Genomic DNA, 17,430 nt, shown 5'->3' with positions numbered 1-17,430 from the left:
TGAATGTTTTGTGGAAAAAATGAGTTTGAAAAAAACTGTTTCTTTTCATAATTTGATATGAATTGATGCATATGTACTATTTAACAACTTGTACAACATTTCTTTTCTGAATTTGTGCATAGTTGATTTAACAGCAAATGTTTTGATGAGATAAAACATAAACATTTATTTTCAGATACGTATGAAAATGGAAAGTACTTCTTAGCAATATTTAAAGCAGTAGGGGTAGGTATCAGCACCATAACATAACGGTCAAAAGTCTTTCAGAAAATGTAAAGAATCAACATTTTAAACCAAAGATTAAATATTTGACATTAATATATCAGTCTTAAAGTGTAATGTCTGTACTATAAGTAAAATTATAATACCATTGCATAGTCATGATGTGTTTGGCACTGATAATAGCTAAAATGAATAAATAAATGAAAAGCTTGCGTCATTGGTTTTGGAGGAGGAATATATTGTAGAATTTGTAGGATGGGTGAATATCCTTTTGTGAGTTCATTTGAGTTCTGTTTTTTTTAGTTTCTTAAGTGAAGATTTGCCCCTCAATGAAACCCTTGTTTGACATTTTAAGGAATACAAAGAAGCTTGCTGGCAATTCTTAACAAATTGTTTTTCTATTATTTTTCTTATTGTAGAATAAAGTGTGGTCAGAAAAATTAAGTGGTTCAGATGACGAAGTAGAAAATTTGATTGTTGATAGTATCAAGGTCTATGGTGTGCAGACAAATGTTTCCATGGTTACTGACCTTGACAGTTTGAAACCAATCAATACTTTTACATATGATAGTCAGAAAAGGGTAATTACTTATATTATACTATTCAAATAATTGTATTTATACTGCACTCGTTCTATTTGAGCAGTCAAAATGCGTTGACTGTATATTTCTATATCATATATACGGTCACTGACCTGATATCACTTTTCCTCATGAATATTTAAATAGAAATTTCCAAAATTGTAATTAATTATTCATACGACCTATTCAACCTGTTCTTGTTTCCAATGTATACAACGACTCAAACTTATTTCTTTTACAATTTTTAGAAAAAAAATATTTCATTTAAATCATTGTGTTTTATGCTTATTGTTGAAATTTTAGTTCATCTCAAACAATTCCTTCACCATCGATTAAGGGTTTCATCAGGAAATGTACATTTCATTGTGTTGTATATTTCTCCACCGGCATGATATGAGGCCTTTTTATAAAAGGGGGAGTTTCTCAATATCTAAATCAAATAATAAAATTAACACATTAAACAACAATTGAAAATGGTTTTTTTAGATTGCAGTATAAAGACAATAATAGTGCATTGACTTGACATATCAACGATATAAGAATTTGGCACGAAACGGGAAAAATGCTAGGCATAGCCTCTCTTTCCCCGTTTCTAAGCCTCATCCTTATATCGTTGATATGTCAAGTCAATGCACTATTATTGTCAATGTCAACATTCAATGATTTGAATAACTTTACTCTGACTTATATCATTTAAAAAAAAAAAAGAAGAGAAAAGTTGCATTATTTGAAAAGAGATGTCAATTTTTGTTACATGACAAACTTTTATTTAACTTATTAAAGTTAAATACTGTTATTAAGATCTACTGATTTAAAAGAAAAGGTACTTATTTCAAGATTTCAACATGTTTCAGGTGTTGACAGTCACAGGTTTAAACAGAAAGTTGAAAGATTGGTTTAGTATTTCGTGGACAAGGTATATGTATACTTTTAATAGTTCTTCCCTGCATATTCTACTCCTAAAAATGATAATGCTCTTTTGCATTACAAGATTGAAGAAAGAAATTGTCTCCCTTATAATTTAAAAGGTTCAGTGAAGATCCTTCCTGAATTTCAGGAAAAAAATATTTATTTTCAAGATAGAATTAAAATATCAAATAAATGCCGTTTCATACCTGCCAACTTTTGAAAATGGCCATGGGGGTTTTTGTGCCCGGCACCATTTTTGAGGGTAGAATTTTTGAAAAAGATTTTCGCGACATTTTTTCGTGTGATGATTTGGCTCATAAAAGTGGCTGACATGCTTCTTTTTTATGGGGTGATAGTTGAAGATGTTGTTATAACCCATCTTTTTTAAATTGTTTGATTGTTGTATTCTTTTTGTTGAGATAAACACCAGTAAGATGACTTTCTGTTTGTCTGATACATTGTCAAGAAATAAAAAAGTAATAATTTTAATAATTTAATAACAAAAAAACAACAATATATTATATAGATCAATATCACAAGTTATTATGTCAAACAGTCAAACACAAAAGGTACAATGTTATGATTCATAAGAGTACATGCACACATACAGCACTAGTTAAAAATGTTCCAAAGTTTATAAAGTTCATACAGTTAAAAATGTTCAAAGCAACTATTTGATTATGTAGCACTACAGTTCAATATCAGTTACTAAATGTCACATGTATGTTTTAAGCACAGTCTTTGTTGTAAGAGGAGCAGGCCTGCTTAGCTGTCTTGAGCTGTTCCTTTGTTGGCTGGAATGAGTAGCATTTACTGTTGGTGTTCAGCTTGACAGTCAGAAGGGCACATAATGTTGAATTGTCTAAGGATGACCTGGTGTCAGTATGAATCTTCTTAAGCATTGAAAAAGTACGTTCACAGTCAGCATTTGAATTTGGAATGGTACACACTGCTGATACAATCTTAGATAGGAGAGGAAACCTTGGTGTTCCAGTAATTCTGTTGGTCATCTTTGACACCTGTCCCCAGTACTGGTCTACTCTGGTTGATTCTGGTGTGTAGGTTGGCAGTTCTGATGCTGGTGTTACCTGGTAGGTTGTGAACTCTTCTTCCAGTTGTTGAAGTAGGTGCTCTGGAACAACTGAAGGGAAACGTCTAGCTACAACTGTTACAGATGATGAAGGGAGGTCACCTCTGGTTGATGGGTTAAGAAAGGCTAAGACACAAACAACTGGGTCTTTGAAAGGGAACTTTGCCAACATCTTGGCCACAACTACCTTTTCCAAAATCCTAACCAAAAATTGAAAGAAGTATTAATTGTGCAAAGTTTTTCTAAGAAAATATTAACTCTAGTTTAATTGTCATTCTAGAGATAGTCCAGAGGATGAAAATACAAGAATTGACTGTTACCCTGAACGTCTTGGTAATGTAGATTTAGTAACCAAAGAGAAATGCGAAAGTCGCCATTGCATTTATGATCCTACAAACTCATTGAGTCCAGATTGTTACTTTCCAAGTAACATGGGGTACAAACTGGCAGGATCATATGAAACAGAATTAGGAATGGATTACAACTTGACATGGAAAGGGTTATCTCCCTTTGGTAATCCCATCAGAAATGCTATTTTTAGAGTGGAGATAAGAGAAAATAATGTGTTGAGATTTAAGGTAGGTTTAACTAATCTCTTTCTAAACCATCCTATTATCTTAATTAATGATAATCATAACATAAAAGTAAAGTGCCACTGAAATATAAAGAATATAGTTTTAAATATCAATAAGCTCTAGTTTATAGTTTTCTACATAAATTTCTAGATGTACTAAGCCTTCAAAGCTATTGCACTGATTGTTGTATCTAAAATTACAAGTGTCTTTGGTGAAAGCAAAGCTGAAATGCATTTAGTAAAGGTTACATGTCCTATGCATTCTTTCAATTGTAAGCCACACAAGAATTTACAATGTTAATTAATGTTCCCCCTGTAGTTATTTGATGCAGAAAAAGAACGCTATGAAGTGCCTATCAAACTAGATGTGTCCAATGACAGAGCTATGCATCCATGGTATGAACTGAAGGTTGTCAGTGAGGATCCTTTCCATTTCCAAGTTCTTAGAATAGATATGCCTCCAAAGAAAGTCATGTAAGTTACAAAAACAAAATAAGTCTAGCTAATTGTTGATCTCCGGAGGCATCAATTGTCCAGTTTTAAGTCGTTTATTTTTGTAATTTCCAAAAAAACAACATATTTCTTTTTTTTCCTTTTTCAGCAGAATAATTTATCATTTCCATTCTTCCTTTAAAAAATACTATTTATTTATAAAAACAAGTAACAGAATTTGAGTTATCCAAGCATGTTTCAAATCTTCAGGTTATGAAAAAAACACAATTATAAGGATCCTCAATGGGAATAGAAAGAAAAACTAAATAACGTCTGCAAAAATCAAAATACATTTAAATCACTACAACAAAATATAAAGTGAAAAATTATATTTTAAACAATCAGAATATCAAATCTGATGACCTTATATATTATCATTCAACGGCAGCAGTACTTTTGCACCAATTACTATTTTTCGGGGATATCATTTGCGCCAAATTTTGTTTTCCAAATGTATCAATTGCGCCAATATTCGGAACTCATTTGCGCTAATTTACCTGTACACATATCTGTTATAAAGATTAATGATTAATATATATTTAGTCTTATTTTTGTCTTAAAAAGCATCATATGTTTGGAGACATTTCACCATGAAGATGAGCATTTGTAGAGTAATGACTTAAAAAGCATTAGACAGTCAATGTACAGAGAGAGAATAAAACTTATTGCTTTGCTGAATATAAATAAAGATATGCCAATAGAGAAGAAAATAGAAGCTTTTGCTGATTATGATTTAGCCACATATGTTGATGACTTAGTGCTTTGTTCCCACCATGCGTATGGGCTTTATTATTATTAGGAATTACCGGTAATATGAACTGTTTTATGCATATATCATCCTTCAATGTTTGTGTTTTTGGACAATGAAGTGAAGTAACAAGCTACTACATACATTCAATTGGGAAGTACCAATGTATCAGCAGTAAGAAGAAGATATGTTCCAGAAAAGGAAACATTTGCCATGTAAACTGCCGGTTCTAATCTGAATAAAGGAGTAGGAAAGTCATTTTTCTTCTAATTGGCGCAATCGTATGTTTTATTTTTGGCGCAAATGATACCATGTAATTTTAAAACATGTGGCGCAAACGTAGCATTGGAGAAAAAAAGTTGTGGCGCAAAAGGACGCATTTTTGGTGCAAACGGATCTCTCCCCATTCAACAGACCATTGAAGATTTGGAACATTAAAAAATCAAATTTTTAATTATTGCTTAGACTGTATCTCCTGACTAACCTCCACCTGTATGAACATCATTGATTACTTGATCTTTCTATTTATAGATATGACACAACAGTTGGAGGTCTGATATTTGAGGACCAGTTTCTACAAATAGCAACAAAGCTCCCTTCAGATAAGGTGTATGGATTTGGAGAAAATGTACATGGTTCCTTAAGACATGATTTGAACTGGAAAACATGGCCAATGTTTGCCAGAGATCAACCAACAGGTGATCAGGTAAAATATATGTATTGTATACTTATTGTTTTATGCATTAATCATTGAGACATATTTTATGCCCTTTCAAACGTGTTTCTTAAAAGTTTTCAATGTTTCTTATGACTTTAAACAATTTTTTTAGAAATATTTCTAAAGAATGTGGTAAATAATTTTGGACCAAAAAATAGTTATGATTTTGGTAAATTAGTGTAAAAATGATGTTAAGAATATTACAAATTTATGTTTAGTCAAAATCATATTTAAATGATTTTTATCACACACATTTAAAAGAAATACTTAATAGTCAATGGAAACACACACATGCATAACCTCATTGTAACTTATTGTGGATTCATTGGATTTTGTGGTTATAAATTTTTCGCCAATTGGGTAAAATATATATTTTCTATTCTTTTTTGCAAAATTTTTGCATATATGATATAAGCTTAATAAGATGCAAAACTTGTATTTGTTTAAATATTTAAATTTATGGTCCACAAAATCCACGAAAATTTGTTTCCCATGAATCCACAGGATACCAATGGAATGATTGATAGGACAGTGCAACACAGCATGTGAAGCAAATTTTCTTTATTCCTTGAGATTTTAATAGAGTTTGTTATCAGTATTAAAAGAGGCAAATTGTTAACATTCCTTTGGGCACATATTTAGAAGATACTGATTTAGAAGAACTAAAATAAAAGAATAGACAATATAATTTATTTAATTTGTCTATTTATTACCCAGAACTACCAGAACCACTATGGAGTACATCCATTTTATACCTATTATGATGATGAAGGGACTGCTTATGGTATACTGATCGTCAACAGTAACTCACAAGGTATGGTGCTATATATAAAAAAAGAAGATATGGTATGATTGCCAATGAGACAACTCTTCACAAGTGACCAAATGATAAAGCAATTTACAATTTACAAGTCAATGTAAAGCCATCAACAATGAGCAAAGCCAATACTGCATAGTCAGCTATAAAAGTTCCTGAAATGACAAATTTATGTAAAACAATTCAAATGTAAAAAGTAATAGCTTATTTATGAAATTGAAAAACAAATATTTAACACAGCAACAAACGACACCCACTGAATTACAGGCTTCTGACTTGGGACAGTCACATACAGAATGTGGCAGGTTTAAACTAGTTTGTTCTTAATTCCTCTTGACTAAGTGTTTATACAACACACAACTGTAAAGAAGCTGTTTCGCAATAGTAGGTGCACAGGCTTTGTTTATCAAGAGTCTGGCATACACCCTCAGATGTAGTTAATTTAGCACTTAAAATCAGATTGAATTTGACCATATATGTATCCATTTATCACAACAAAAGCATCCCCAATGGCAAGAGAAGATGTAACACAACATCATACAGAAAGCACATCAAAATTTACATGTTTCAAGCAATTATCTTCTATGCATAAAAAAGAAGATCTGATATGATTGCATGTGAGACAACTTCCCACAAGACACCAAATGACACAGAAATTAACAACTATAGGTCAACAATTAGCAAATATGGTTGGTTACAATTTGTAACAATGATAAACCAGTCAAATTCCATTACACATTTGCAGCAGTAACCTTTGAATTGAATCAATGACAATCCCTTATATATATTATGCATATTTTAGAATATTCCTTTACACCCCTGCCAATGTTGATATACAGAACTATTGGTGGAGTATTGGACTTCTATCTGTTTATAGGACTAACACCAGAGGGAGTTGTATATGACTACACAAAGGTATGTCTGGATGTAATAGACTGTGAAAGAAAAGAATAGAATTTAGAAGTGGGTAACTGTCAACAAGACAGCAACCTTATTATACAAGGAAACCACTTATAGTCAACAAAGGATGATCGTTCAAATACTTCTTTTAACACCCAACCTAACACAAAAAGTCTGCAGGTCCATCTGTCCATCCATCCTGCACTTAAAAGTGGCGTTAAAACAGCAAGAATCAATCATTATCAATCAGAACTAACATTCATAAAATTAATATAATGTTTTACTTCATTAGTATTGAACATAAGTAAAAAAAGTCCTTTAAAATTTGAAACAATTGCATACTTTAGTTAACTATAGCCTGGTAGAAGTTCATAACAATGCATAATGATATAACTTGATGGATTAAAGATGGGAGAAGACTATATAAGTTTGATTAACTCTCATTCCTTTTGCACATTTAAGCAAATAAAATATGTTTAAACTAAATTAAACAAACTATGTGTTGATACTTGATAGTTCTTTGTTGTTCAAATATTTTAATGTACAACATACATATTTTAGGCTATTGGCTGTCCATTCATGCCACCGTACTGGAGTTTGGGATTTCAATTGTGTCGCTATGGTTATAACAACATTACTAATTTAAAGACTGCTGTGGATAGGACAATTGCTGCTAAAATACCCCTGGTAAGATCAAGTTACTAGTTATTCATTTTTCAAATGACAGATTGTTTATGTATTACTGTGACTTGACTGTTAGTGTTGCTCTCCATCTATTGCAACTTATTCAAAATTCTGACCAAATTGCAATTTGTTTTATAAAACCAAACTTTTCAACTGGTTATACATTTTAATAAACTGCTGTAGAAAACCACAGTCAAGTCATGAAAGTGCAAGGTGATCATATAAAGCATAATTACAATCTTATAAGGCTTTGATTCCCCTTCAATGTTATTATGAAAAATCAGTCTTATAGTTTGTATAGAAATTTTATTGTGATTGTCATGCTAAAGGTGGAAGGTAGTAATTTTGAATTGCTATAAAAATGTCCAAACTTAAGTTTTCATATAATTTTTCTTTCGAAAAGTCTTCTTCATTCATAAGAATCAGACATCGTATGAATTAAAACATCTTATATTCAGTAAAATATATGTCGAATTACTATGCATTGTTTATAAATTTCCATAAAATTGTAATTATCCAGACTTTGCACGGAATGTCTGATGTAAAAACTGTTATTTTAAAATTTTAAAATATTTTAATTTTGTGAATTTCAAGGACATACAGTATGCTGACATAGATCATATGGACGAAAGGAAAGATTTCACTGTTGATGATGTCAATTTCAATGGTCTGAATAACTACTTCAAAAGTTTACAAGCTGCTGGAATGAGAACTATTACTATTTTGGTAATAGAATATATGATTTTTTATATCAATCTTTATATTTTTAAAATTCACTCATAACATGTGAAATAATTATGGTATAAAGTTAAAGTTTTGTGGGTGACATGATTAACACCAGAAATTTAAAAAAGTAAATTAGATTACTATTTTTACCTATTTGTGAGTGAGTTATAGTGAGTATAGTGTTAGAGAGAAGCAAAATTAGTTTAAACACATGTTAATTTCAATATCTATATACCATTTAATCTGGAAAGCATATTATGAGCATATATATTTTATATTTGGAAAATGTCTAAATTAGAAAATCAACTAGTTTAGCATTATTGAAAGTAATCCATGTGTTTGCTGTATTTTCAGGATCCTGCACTGATCACCAATGTGACTGGTTACGAGCCTTATGATCTAATGAATCAGAATGATGCCAATATAAAATGGCCAGATAACTATAACATTCCAGCTAATAGTTCAAATGAAAAAAGAGCACTACTAGGATATGTAAGTTGATGTAGATATGTTTATTTATAAAGTTTTAATAGACCCATTTGCAGTGACGATCCAGAAATTTCATATGTGGGGACCCACTGACGGCTTAAGTCGAGGGTCCTGTTCTAGTCTTGGATACTTCTCAAGTCAGGCTTCAGTTATTTCCTAAATAATCAACCCCCTGCCCCCTCTAAATTTGTTTTTGATTCATAATACTGCAATCATTTTAAATATGTTGTCGTCAGCTGCAATCTTGTCTGAAAGGACTTAGTATACCACAATAATTTTTCCAACTACATTTTGAAAAGATACATAGATAAAATCTCATACTATAAACTCAATATTCACTTGTTTTTGTGAAACAAATTGTTTCCATATGTTAATTTATGTTTGTTCTTCACGTATTACCTTATAAGTTATAAGTGGCATTAATTCCTACCTTGAATTTAATATAATTTAAGATTTTCACTGTGATAACATTTAGTTGCCATGAGCAAAAATCCTATCGTTTTTTTGGGGTACATATCAGAGAGACAGCAACCTAACAAAAAAAAAATGGAAAGACATCTATTTCTTTGTTGGCATTATGAGAAGTCCAAAATGATAATCTGAAATTGAAATTAAATAGAAATATATGGCGATATATTTTCTTTCTTTTACAGGTATGGCCCAAAGGCAAGGTAGTTTTTCCTGATTTCTTCAAAAATGTAACTAAGGATGTTTGGAAACAATTGATTGTTAAACATCACAATAACACACTTACTTTTGATGGTCTATGGATAGATATGAACGAACCTGCTAACTTTGATACTGATAAAGATAGAATCTGGAACTGGCCAGTAGAGGATAAACCGTACTGGAGTCTCAAATGTAATAAAGGTGACAAATATGAGGATCCACCATACAGAACTATGGCAGCTTATCTATATGATGATCGTAAAACTAATTTCAAAAATCGTATATCAGATAAGACAATATGTATGGTAGCCACCCAAGGAGAAAAAGCCAGGTTCCGTCATTATGATGTGCATAATTTATATGGTTGGAGTCAGACACCACCTACACTGGATGCTCTTCAAGCTGCTACAGGAAAACAAGGAATAGTGATCTCACGTTCAACATTCCCAGGTAGCGGGAAACATTCAGGCCATTGGCTCGGTGATAATTCTGCTGTTTGGCAGGACATGAAGTTATCCATTATAGGAATATTAGAATTCAACATGTTTGGCATACCTTACATTGGGGCAGATATATGCGGATTCTTTGGAAATACAACACCTGAACTTTGTAAAAGGTGGATGCAGCTTGGAGCTTTCTACACGTTTAGTAGGAATCATAATGGATTAGGTAATATAGAGCAAGACCCAGGAGCTCTAGGAGAAGATGTAGCCAGAGCTGCTAGACAGGCTATAGAAACAAGATACTGGCTACTACCATATCTACATACTCTTTTCTATGCTGCACATACAGGATTTGCTAACTTTGGATCAACAGTAATTCGCTCATTGCATAATGAATTTGAAGATAAAGAGACTTTTGATATTGATGAGCAGTTTATGTGGGGACCAGCATTGATGATATCACCAATCTTAAGAGAAGGAGAGACCAAATTGAGGTACTACCTGCCACAGTCGACTTGGTATGATTGGTACACAGGTATAGAAGTAAATTATACTGATTCTAATTATTATACAATGGATGTACTGCCAGATTCTCCTATTCCTTTGCACATTAGAGGAGGATTTGTTCTACCCTTGCAGGAATCAGCTAATAGTACATACTTTAGTCGTAAAAATCCTATAACGTTGAAAGTAGCTCTAACAAGTGATCAGTACTTTACATATGCCTCAGGAAATTTATACTGGGATGATGGAGAAGGAAAAGATAATTACGAAAATGGGAACTATTTCTATGGTGTTTTTGCTTGTAGAAACAGCATGTTGAATATGGACGTGTTTCAAAACCAAACCACAGGAACTCATGATGTAGTTGTAAATAATATAGAAATTCTTGGCATCTTTAAGGATTGGGATAAAGTATATATTTATGTGAATGGTAAAGAGCACTCACAACAGTATGTTAATTATACTAAGGAATCTCATATAGTAAGAGTAACGAACTTAAAGCTACCAATGCATAACAGTTTTTATATACAATGGAAAAATGAAAAGACTCCAGAGGAAGATGTGTCATTGAGAATAGATTGTTTTCCCGACATTGATAAAAACCAGTCATTGATTGATATTAACACTAAAGAATGTAAAAGGCGTGGGTGTATTTGGGCTCCAATAGAGGAGTCTCCTTCTGTTCCCTTTTGCTACATCAATACTTCTATATATGGCTACAAACAGACCAATATTTCAAGTCACGGTTTAACAACTAAAATTGATTTAAAATGGCAAAATAAATCTCAAATGTTTCAGGATGATATTGAAACAATTCGCATGATAATAACTAAGCATTCAAATAAACTTCTGCAAGTAAAGTTTATAGATCCTTTAGTTGACAGATATGAGGTTCCAGTAAACTTTAACAAAATTCCACCACCTAATAGAGAGGAAACAGATTACAATATACATTATGGTAATGATGATCATGACATATTCTCTTTTAATGTAACAAGAAAAAGTAGTGGAGCAGTAATCTGGGATACCTCTGTTGGTGGGTTAACATTTGCTCACCAATTTTTACAGTTTATCACGAAACTACCTTCAAAGAATGTTTATGGATTTGGAGAAAATCGTCATAAAAAGTTCCGCCATAATTTTGACTATGAAAGATGGCCAATGTTTTCAAGAGATAATGGAGTAAACTGGGGTGACCATGCCAACTTGTATGGAGTTCATCCATTTTATATGTGTGTAGAAGATGATGGGAATACACATGGTGTATTATTATTGAACAGCAATGCCATGGAAATAGTATTACAGCCACACCCTACTCTGGGCTATAGAACAACTGGTGGAATTCTGGACTTCTATTTGTTTCTTGGTCCGACTCCTGAAGATGTAATTAAGGATTATACATCAGTTCTGATTGGGAAACCATACATGCCACCATATTGGGCACTGGGTTTCCAACTTTGTAAATATGGCTACAATAATCTTCAAACTTTGAAAGAAGCCACTGAGAGAACAATTGATGCGGGAATTCCATTTGACGTTCAGTATGCTGACATTGATCATATGGATGAAAGGAAAGATTTCACAATAGACTCTGTCAACTTTGGTGGTCTTCCAGATTATGTGAAAGAGTTAAAAAGTAGAGGAATGCATTTTATCATTATTCTGGATCCAGCACTCATTACAAACAATACTGGATACGAACCTTATGATAAAGGTCTACAATATGATATATTTATAAAATGGCCTGACAATACACATCCAGATTTTAGTGAATACAATAATACTAATATGTTAGGTTACGTTTGGCCTAAAGGGAAAGTAGTTTTCCCAGATTTTCTCAATAACAGAACTCATGAATATTGGAAACAGCTAATTATCAACCACCATAAGAATATATCATTTGATGGATTATGGATTGATATGAATGAACCAGCTAATTTTGGTACAAATGAAGAGAAACCTTTCAACTGGCCAGATAGTGCCAAACCTTACTGGAGTTTGAAATGTCCTGAATCTAAGCTAGATGATCCACCTTACAAACCAAGAGGGATTTATGGAGCAAGATTATCGGATAAAACATTATGCATGGTAGCCCTTCAAAATGATGGCAAATATCAACATTACAATGTTCATAGCTTATTTGGGTGGAGTCAGACAAAACCCACATTAGATGGTCTACGTCAGGCTGTAGGTGGTAATAAAAGGGGAATGGTGATAAGTCGTTCTACCTACCCGTCCAGTGGTAAATATACTGGACACTGGTTAGGAGATAACAACAGTGAATGGCCAGATCTTCATTACTCCATAATAGGAATCATGGAATTCAATCTGTTTGGCATTCCCTACATTGGAGCAGATATTTGTGGCTTTTTTGGAGATTCCAATGCAGAACTATGCCAGAGATGGATGCAGCTTGGGGCGTTTTATACATTTTCAAGAAATCACAATACTATCAATACAAAACCACAAGATCCAGCATATTTTGGCAAGGCTGTCGCTGCATCATCCAGAAAAGTTTTAGAGATAAGATATTATCTACTTCCATATTTGTATCATTTATTCTTTGAAGCCCATTCACAAGGTGGCACTGTTATCAGGTCAATGGTTCACAATTTCCCATCTGACAAACTTACATGGGATATTGACACACAATTTATGTGGGGAAATTCTCTAATGTTTGCTCCTGTTCTGCGACCTAAACAAGTATATGTTGAAGTGTACTTCCCTGAGAGTAGATGGTATGACTATTACAATGGTAAAGAAATTACTCCAGTTAAAATGAAACATGTTATCTTTGCACCAAAGCACATCATTCCAATATTTATAAGAGGAGGTTCCATAATCCATACTCAGACTCCGGCAAACACAACTGTATTTAGCAGGAAGCAAGGAATGGGACTGCTCGTAGCTTTGAATGAAAATGGAACTGCTACAGGCAAGCAGTACTGGGATGATGGTGAATCTATCGATGCATATGAGAATGGTGAATACTTCACATCTGATGCAGCAGTGACAAATAAAGTACTTTCATTCAATGTTAGACACAATGGTACAAGTACTATCAATGAACTGTCCATTGATCATGTTGTTGTTTATGGCATGGATAAGAAACCAACTTCTTTATTGATAAATGATGTGGATTATAGTCAAATTGATAATGGATTAGGTGGAATAAAACTTTTCTACAGAGAAAAATACAAACTGCTTAACATTACAATGTTAAATTTACCTCTAAGATCTGATTTTACCATTAAATGGAGTTGAATTTGTATGTTCATATTAACTTTTATATCATTATCTTTTCTTTGACTAACATCCTGAGAAATATGTCATTTGCAAATAAATAGCTGTCAAACTGTCTCTTAGAATCAAATCCTCCAGTTCTCATAAACAAAAACTCATGCATACCTGTATTATTTGTTTTAAAGGTTAATCATGTTTTAAATAGAAAATAGGTCTGATTGGAGAGTTCTGACAAGGCCACATAATGTTTCCTTTTGATTTTAAGGAGAAGGGTTTCACGTATCAATTTTTGCAAATAGATGGCAAGTTGTTCTCTTTTCTACTTGTGTTGTTTACATGAAAATAAGAAGATGTGGAATGATTGACAAAATCATTTCATAATCAACATTTTTGCTATTTATTTCTATTTTTTCCTTTTTTGGTCATTTTCTCTTTTTTCTTGATTAGTAATTTAAGTTGTCAAGGCATGATAAAATTTACATTGGATGGAAAAAATAAAATATGGAAAAAAAAGCAGGATTTGAAATGATTTTTTTTTTTCAGTTGGGCAGTTGAATAAAAAAAAAATGCACCTTTAATGATAACTCAAAATTCCAAAGTACTCAAATTCAATTTATATTTTATTTTTCAGATTTTATTCATTGTTTTTTAATTGTTATCTTTAATTAAGGTTTGACATCTATCAGGTGGAAGTACGATATTTTTCCATTCGTCAAAACATCAATTTTTTTTTACAAACACAAATTCTTCATTACTTTTTGGATTTATTTATTCATTTGTTGATACGCATATCATATGACACAACAGTTCCATATTAATTTTTATGAGCGTTTAACTCATGTACACATTATACTTTAGACTATATATAAAATAAAATTGTGGGATGGTTAGGAGTCATTCAGGAGATTTCAATTGAAAATTAATCAACCTCAAATGCACAAAAGTAATAAAATATCATAAATTTCCATGAAATTCCTTTTAACTGAATGATTTAGTTTTTTGGCAACAAGTACTATTTTAATTTCTGCAGGTACTTTTTTTATTCTTACTATACAAATCCTTGGGGTATTCACAGGATTATAAAGTAACATTCATAAATATATTTACACTGGATATCATTATTGTAATCAAACTGGCTGTCTCATTATATTAATTTCATCTATTTTCTTTCTCACATAATGTTGGGTTTTTTTTATAATTTAATCTTTCTGATTGATTCTGTTTATGTATTATTTGTGTGAATCAAGATGAAAGTAATCAGCAGATTTTTGTATATATTTTCTACTCAAACCTTGTAATCAGAATGATACTAAGTATGTGTAAGTGTAACTTATATATATCTAAACACAAAACGATAACAATTACATTTTTGTTGATTTGTTTACATGTAAGAGTACATCTGACTAATTTGAACTGTTTTGCTAACCTAGCCTTATTTAGATGAAAGAACCATTGTTAACAGAATCTCCATCTTACTGTTGTACAATAATGCCATTATTAAAAAAAAGTCATATTAGTTTCTCACTTTACCAAAATTGTATTTGAAGGGTATTTATTGTATCAATTCAGTCATTTATATTTTTTAAATCCAGTTTGCTCTTTTATTTAGCCCCTCCTTGCAGATATTTGAGCTGATATTTTTCATTATAATGAATAGTTACAGACTTTGTATAGTTACTATCTAACTTACTTAATTTTGACTTATTTATACCTGTAGTCAAAGAAAATGTCATATATATTGCAATTTTCAGCTTATTTTTCACTATGGAAATTAAAGTTAATATTTTGTACATAACAGTGTTCTAACGTTAAAGTAAGTAAATAAGTGGTTATATCTTAGTTTAGGTCTTTATTTTAAAGAAAAACAGTAGGTTCTCTAAGGTGCTCTTACAACTGAATTTTTCATATAAAACACAGACTTAGATAGACTAAAATTATGCATACCATACCCATAGCAAGGGGGGTTTATGGGGGGTTCGGATGAACCCCTCCTTGAAAACAAATAAGCACTGTTAAAGTCAACGTTGTGTTTTCGAATTGTGACTGTCTAGTTCGTGAGTCCAAATAACCCCCCTTGGAAATTCCTGGCTACGGGCCTGCCTACATAAGAAATATAAAGCACACAAAGTAATAGTACCAAAAAAACATATAAGCTATACAGCAACATGACATAAAATGCAGGGATAGATGTGCAGAGCATCTAGTTAAAGTTTAGTTGTATTAAAAAAACAAGGAGGTGTATGATTGCAATGAGACAAAACTATTCTCACAATTTTATATGAAGTAAATGTAAGTAATTATATGCTACTATATAGCCTTCAATAATGAGTAAAAAACATACCATCTAGTTGCCTTGGCATGCTCAAAAATGTAGGTTTAACTGTTTGACAATGCTGGATGAATGAAACATGTGAACTTCAAAACCATTTTCTCCACACTATAACTATTGATATAAGCTTTAAATTTGTCAATGAAGGTGTAAGTGAGTTCCATACTTTAACTGTTTAATACCTCAACAATTATACAAATATGTAGACATTCTAGAGAAAAATCTGACAAGTGGAAAAAAAATGTACAAAATTTCAGATTTTTTATCTTATTTGTGGAATATAAATTGCCCTATTTTTGCCAGGTGAGCAATTTGGGCTCTTGAAACATTTTGCTTAATGACTGTGTTCTTTTAACCACTTATATACTAGGTGTCAGGACAACAAATTCATTTGCACAATAAAAGAATAATATATGGTAAATTTATTAAATCTCTTTAAATGTTTATCCAATTATTTTCAAAGCATTTTATTTCCTTGCAGCCATATGACAAATATTTGATATAAGTGTACAATAAAATGAAGTCAATAGCAACATCAAACAATTTAAATTCATGATATACATGTAACAAGCATATTTGAAATAAACATTTCTTTTATTTGTCATGTGTTTTTCAGCCTACAAAGGATAGATGAGAATTTTTCTGGATCACCTTGCCTTTCATTTAGAGATCACTATCAATAAATTCATATCTTCTTCATAGCAGAACTGAGAAGTTACATTTTGTTTAAACTTAATTGTTATGTTCTTTGCAAGTATTGCGTTTATGAATAAGCATAGTTATAAATGTGTAATTATTTTTTTTTACAAAAAATGAAATGCATAAAAATATTGGAAAGAATACAAAAAAGAAATGCATAAAAATATTGAAAAGAATACAAATATGATATTCATAAATGTTGCACTTTGTAAATACAGCTTTTTATCAAACCACGCCTCTTCTAGAATATTCATAGAAAATTAATTTTGTTTACATACTGGTTCCCAGTTATGATCTCTGTGTTTCATCTCATAGAGACATAACTTGGGAATGTTACCTAAGATTACCTTAGCTGTATTTGGCATGAATTTTAGGAATTTTGGTCCTTAATGCTCTTCAACTTCGTACTTTATTAATAATTTGGCCTTTTTAACTTTTTTGGATTCAAGTGTCACTGATGAGTCTTTTGTAGACGAAACGCTCGTCTGGCGTATATATACAAAATTTAGTCCTGGTATCTATGATGAGTTTATTTACCAGTAAATATACATGTGCAATTTGTTTATATTGAAATCTGGGGTAACCTTTTATTC

The 17,430-nt window shown here is 31.7% G+C and overlaps 1 protein-coding gene across 1 annotated transcript in view; it reads left to right on the top strand.

The window, feature by feature from the left end:
* Positions 1–16,735, top strand: part of LOC139495416 (maltase-glucoamylase-like) — a gene marked incomplete at its 5' end in the record, with an annotated part of 50,317 nt that extends 33,582 nt beyond the window's left edge. The window contains 12 exon segments of the mRNA XM_071283715.1: positions 176–225; positions 642–803; positions 1,658–1,719; positions 3,083–3,380; positions 3,696–3,850; positions 5,148–5,322; positions 6,052–6,148; positions 6,954–7,066; positions 7,613–7,738; positions 8,330–8,461; positions 8,816–8,953; positions 9,604–16,735. Coding sequence (XP_071139816.1) covers positions 176–225; positions 642–803; positions 1,658–1,719; positions 3,083–3,380; positions 3,696–3,850; positions 5,148–5,322; positions 6,052–6,148; positions 6,954–7,066; positions 7,613–7,738; positions 8,330–8,461; positions 8,816–8,953; positions 9,604–13,830 — 5,735 coding nt within the window.
* Positions 16,736–17,430: the final 695 nt, after the last annotated feature.

The sequence above is a fragment of the Mytilus edulis genome, chromosome 1 (assembly GCF_963676685.1).
Source record: "Mytilus edulis chromosome 1, xbMytEdul2.2, whole genome shotgun sequence".
Taxonomy (NCBI): domain Eukaryota; kingdom Metazoa; phylum Mollusca; class Bivalvia; order Mytilida; family Mytilidae; genus Mytilus; species Mytilus edulis.
The sequence above is the reverse complement of the archived record's forward strand: the minus strand, read 5'-3'. Positions and strand labels throughout refer to the sequence as shown.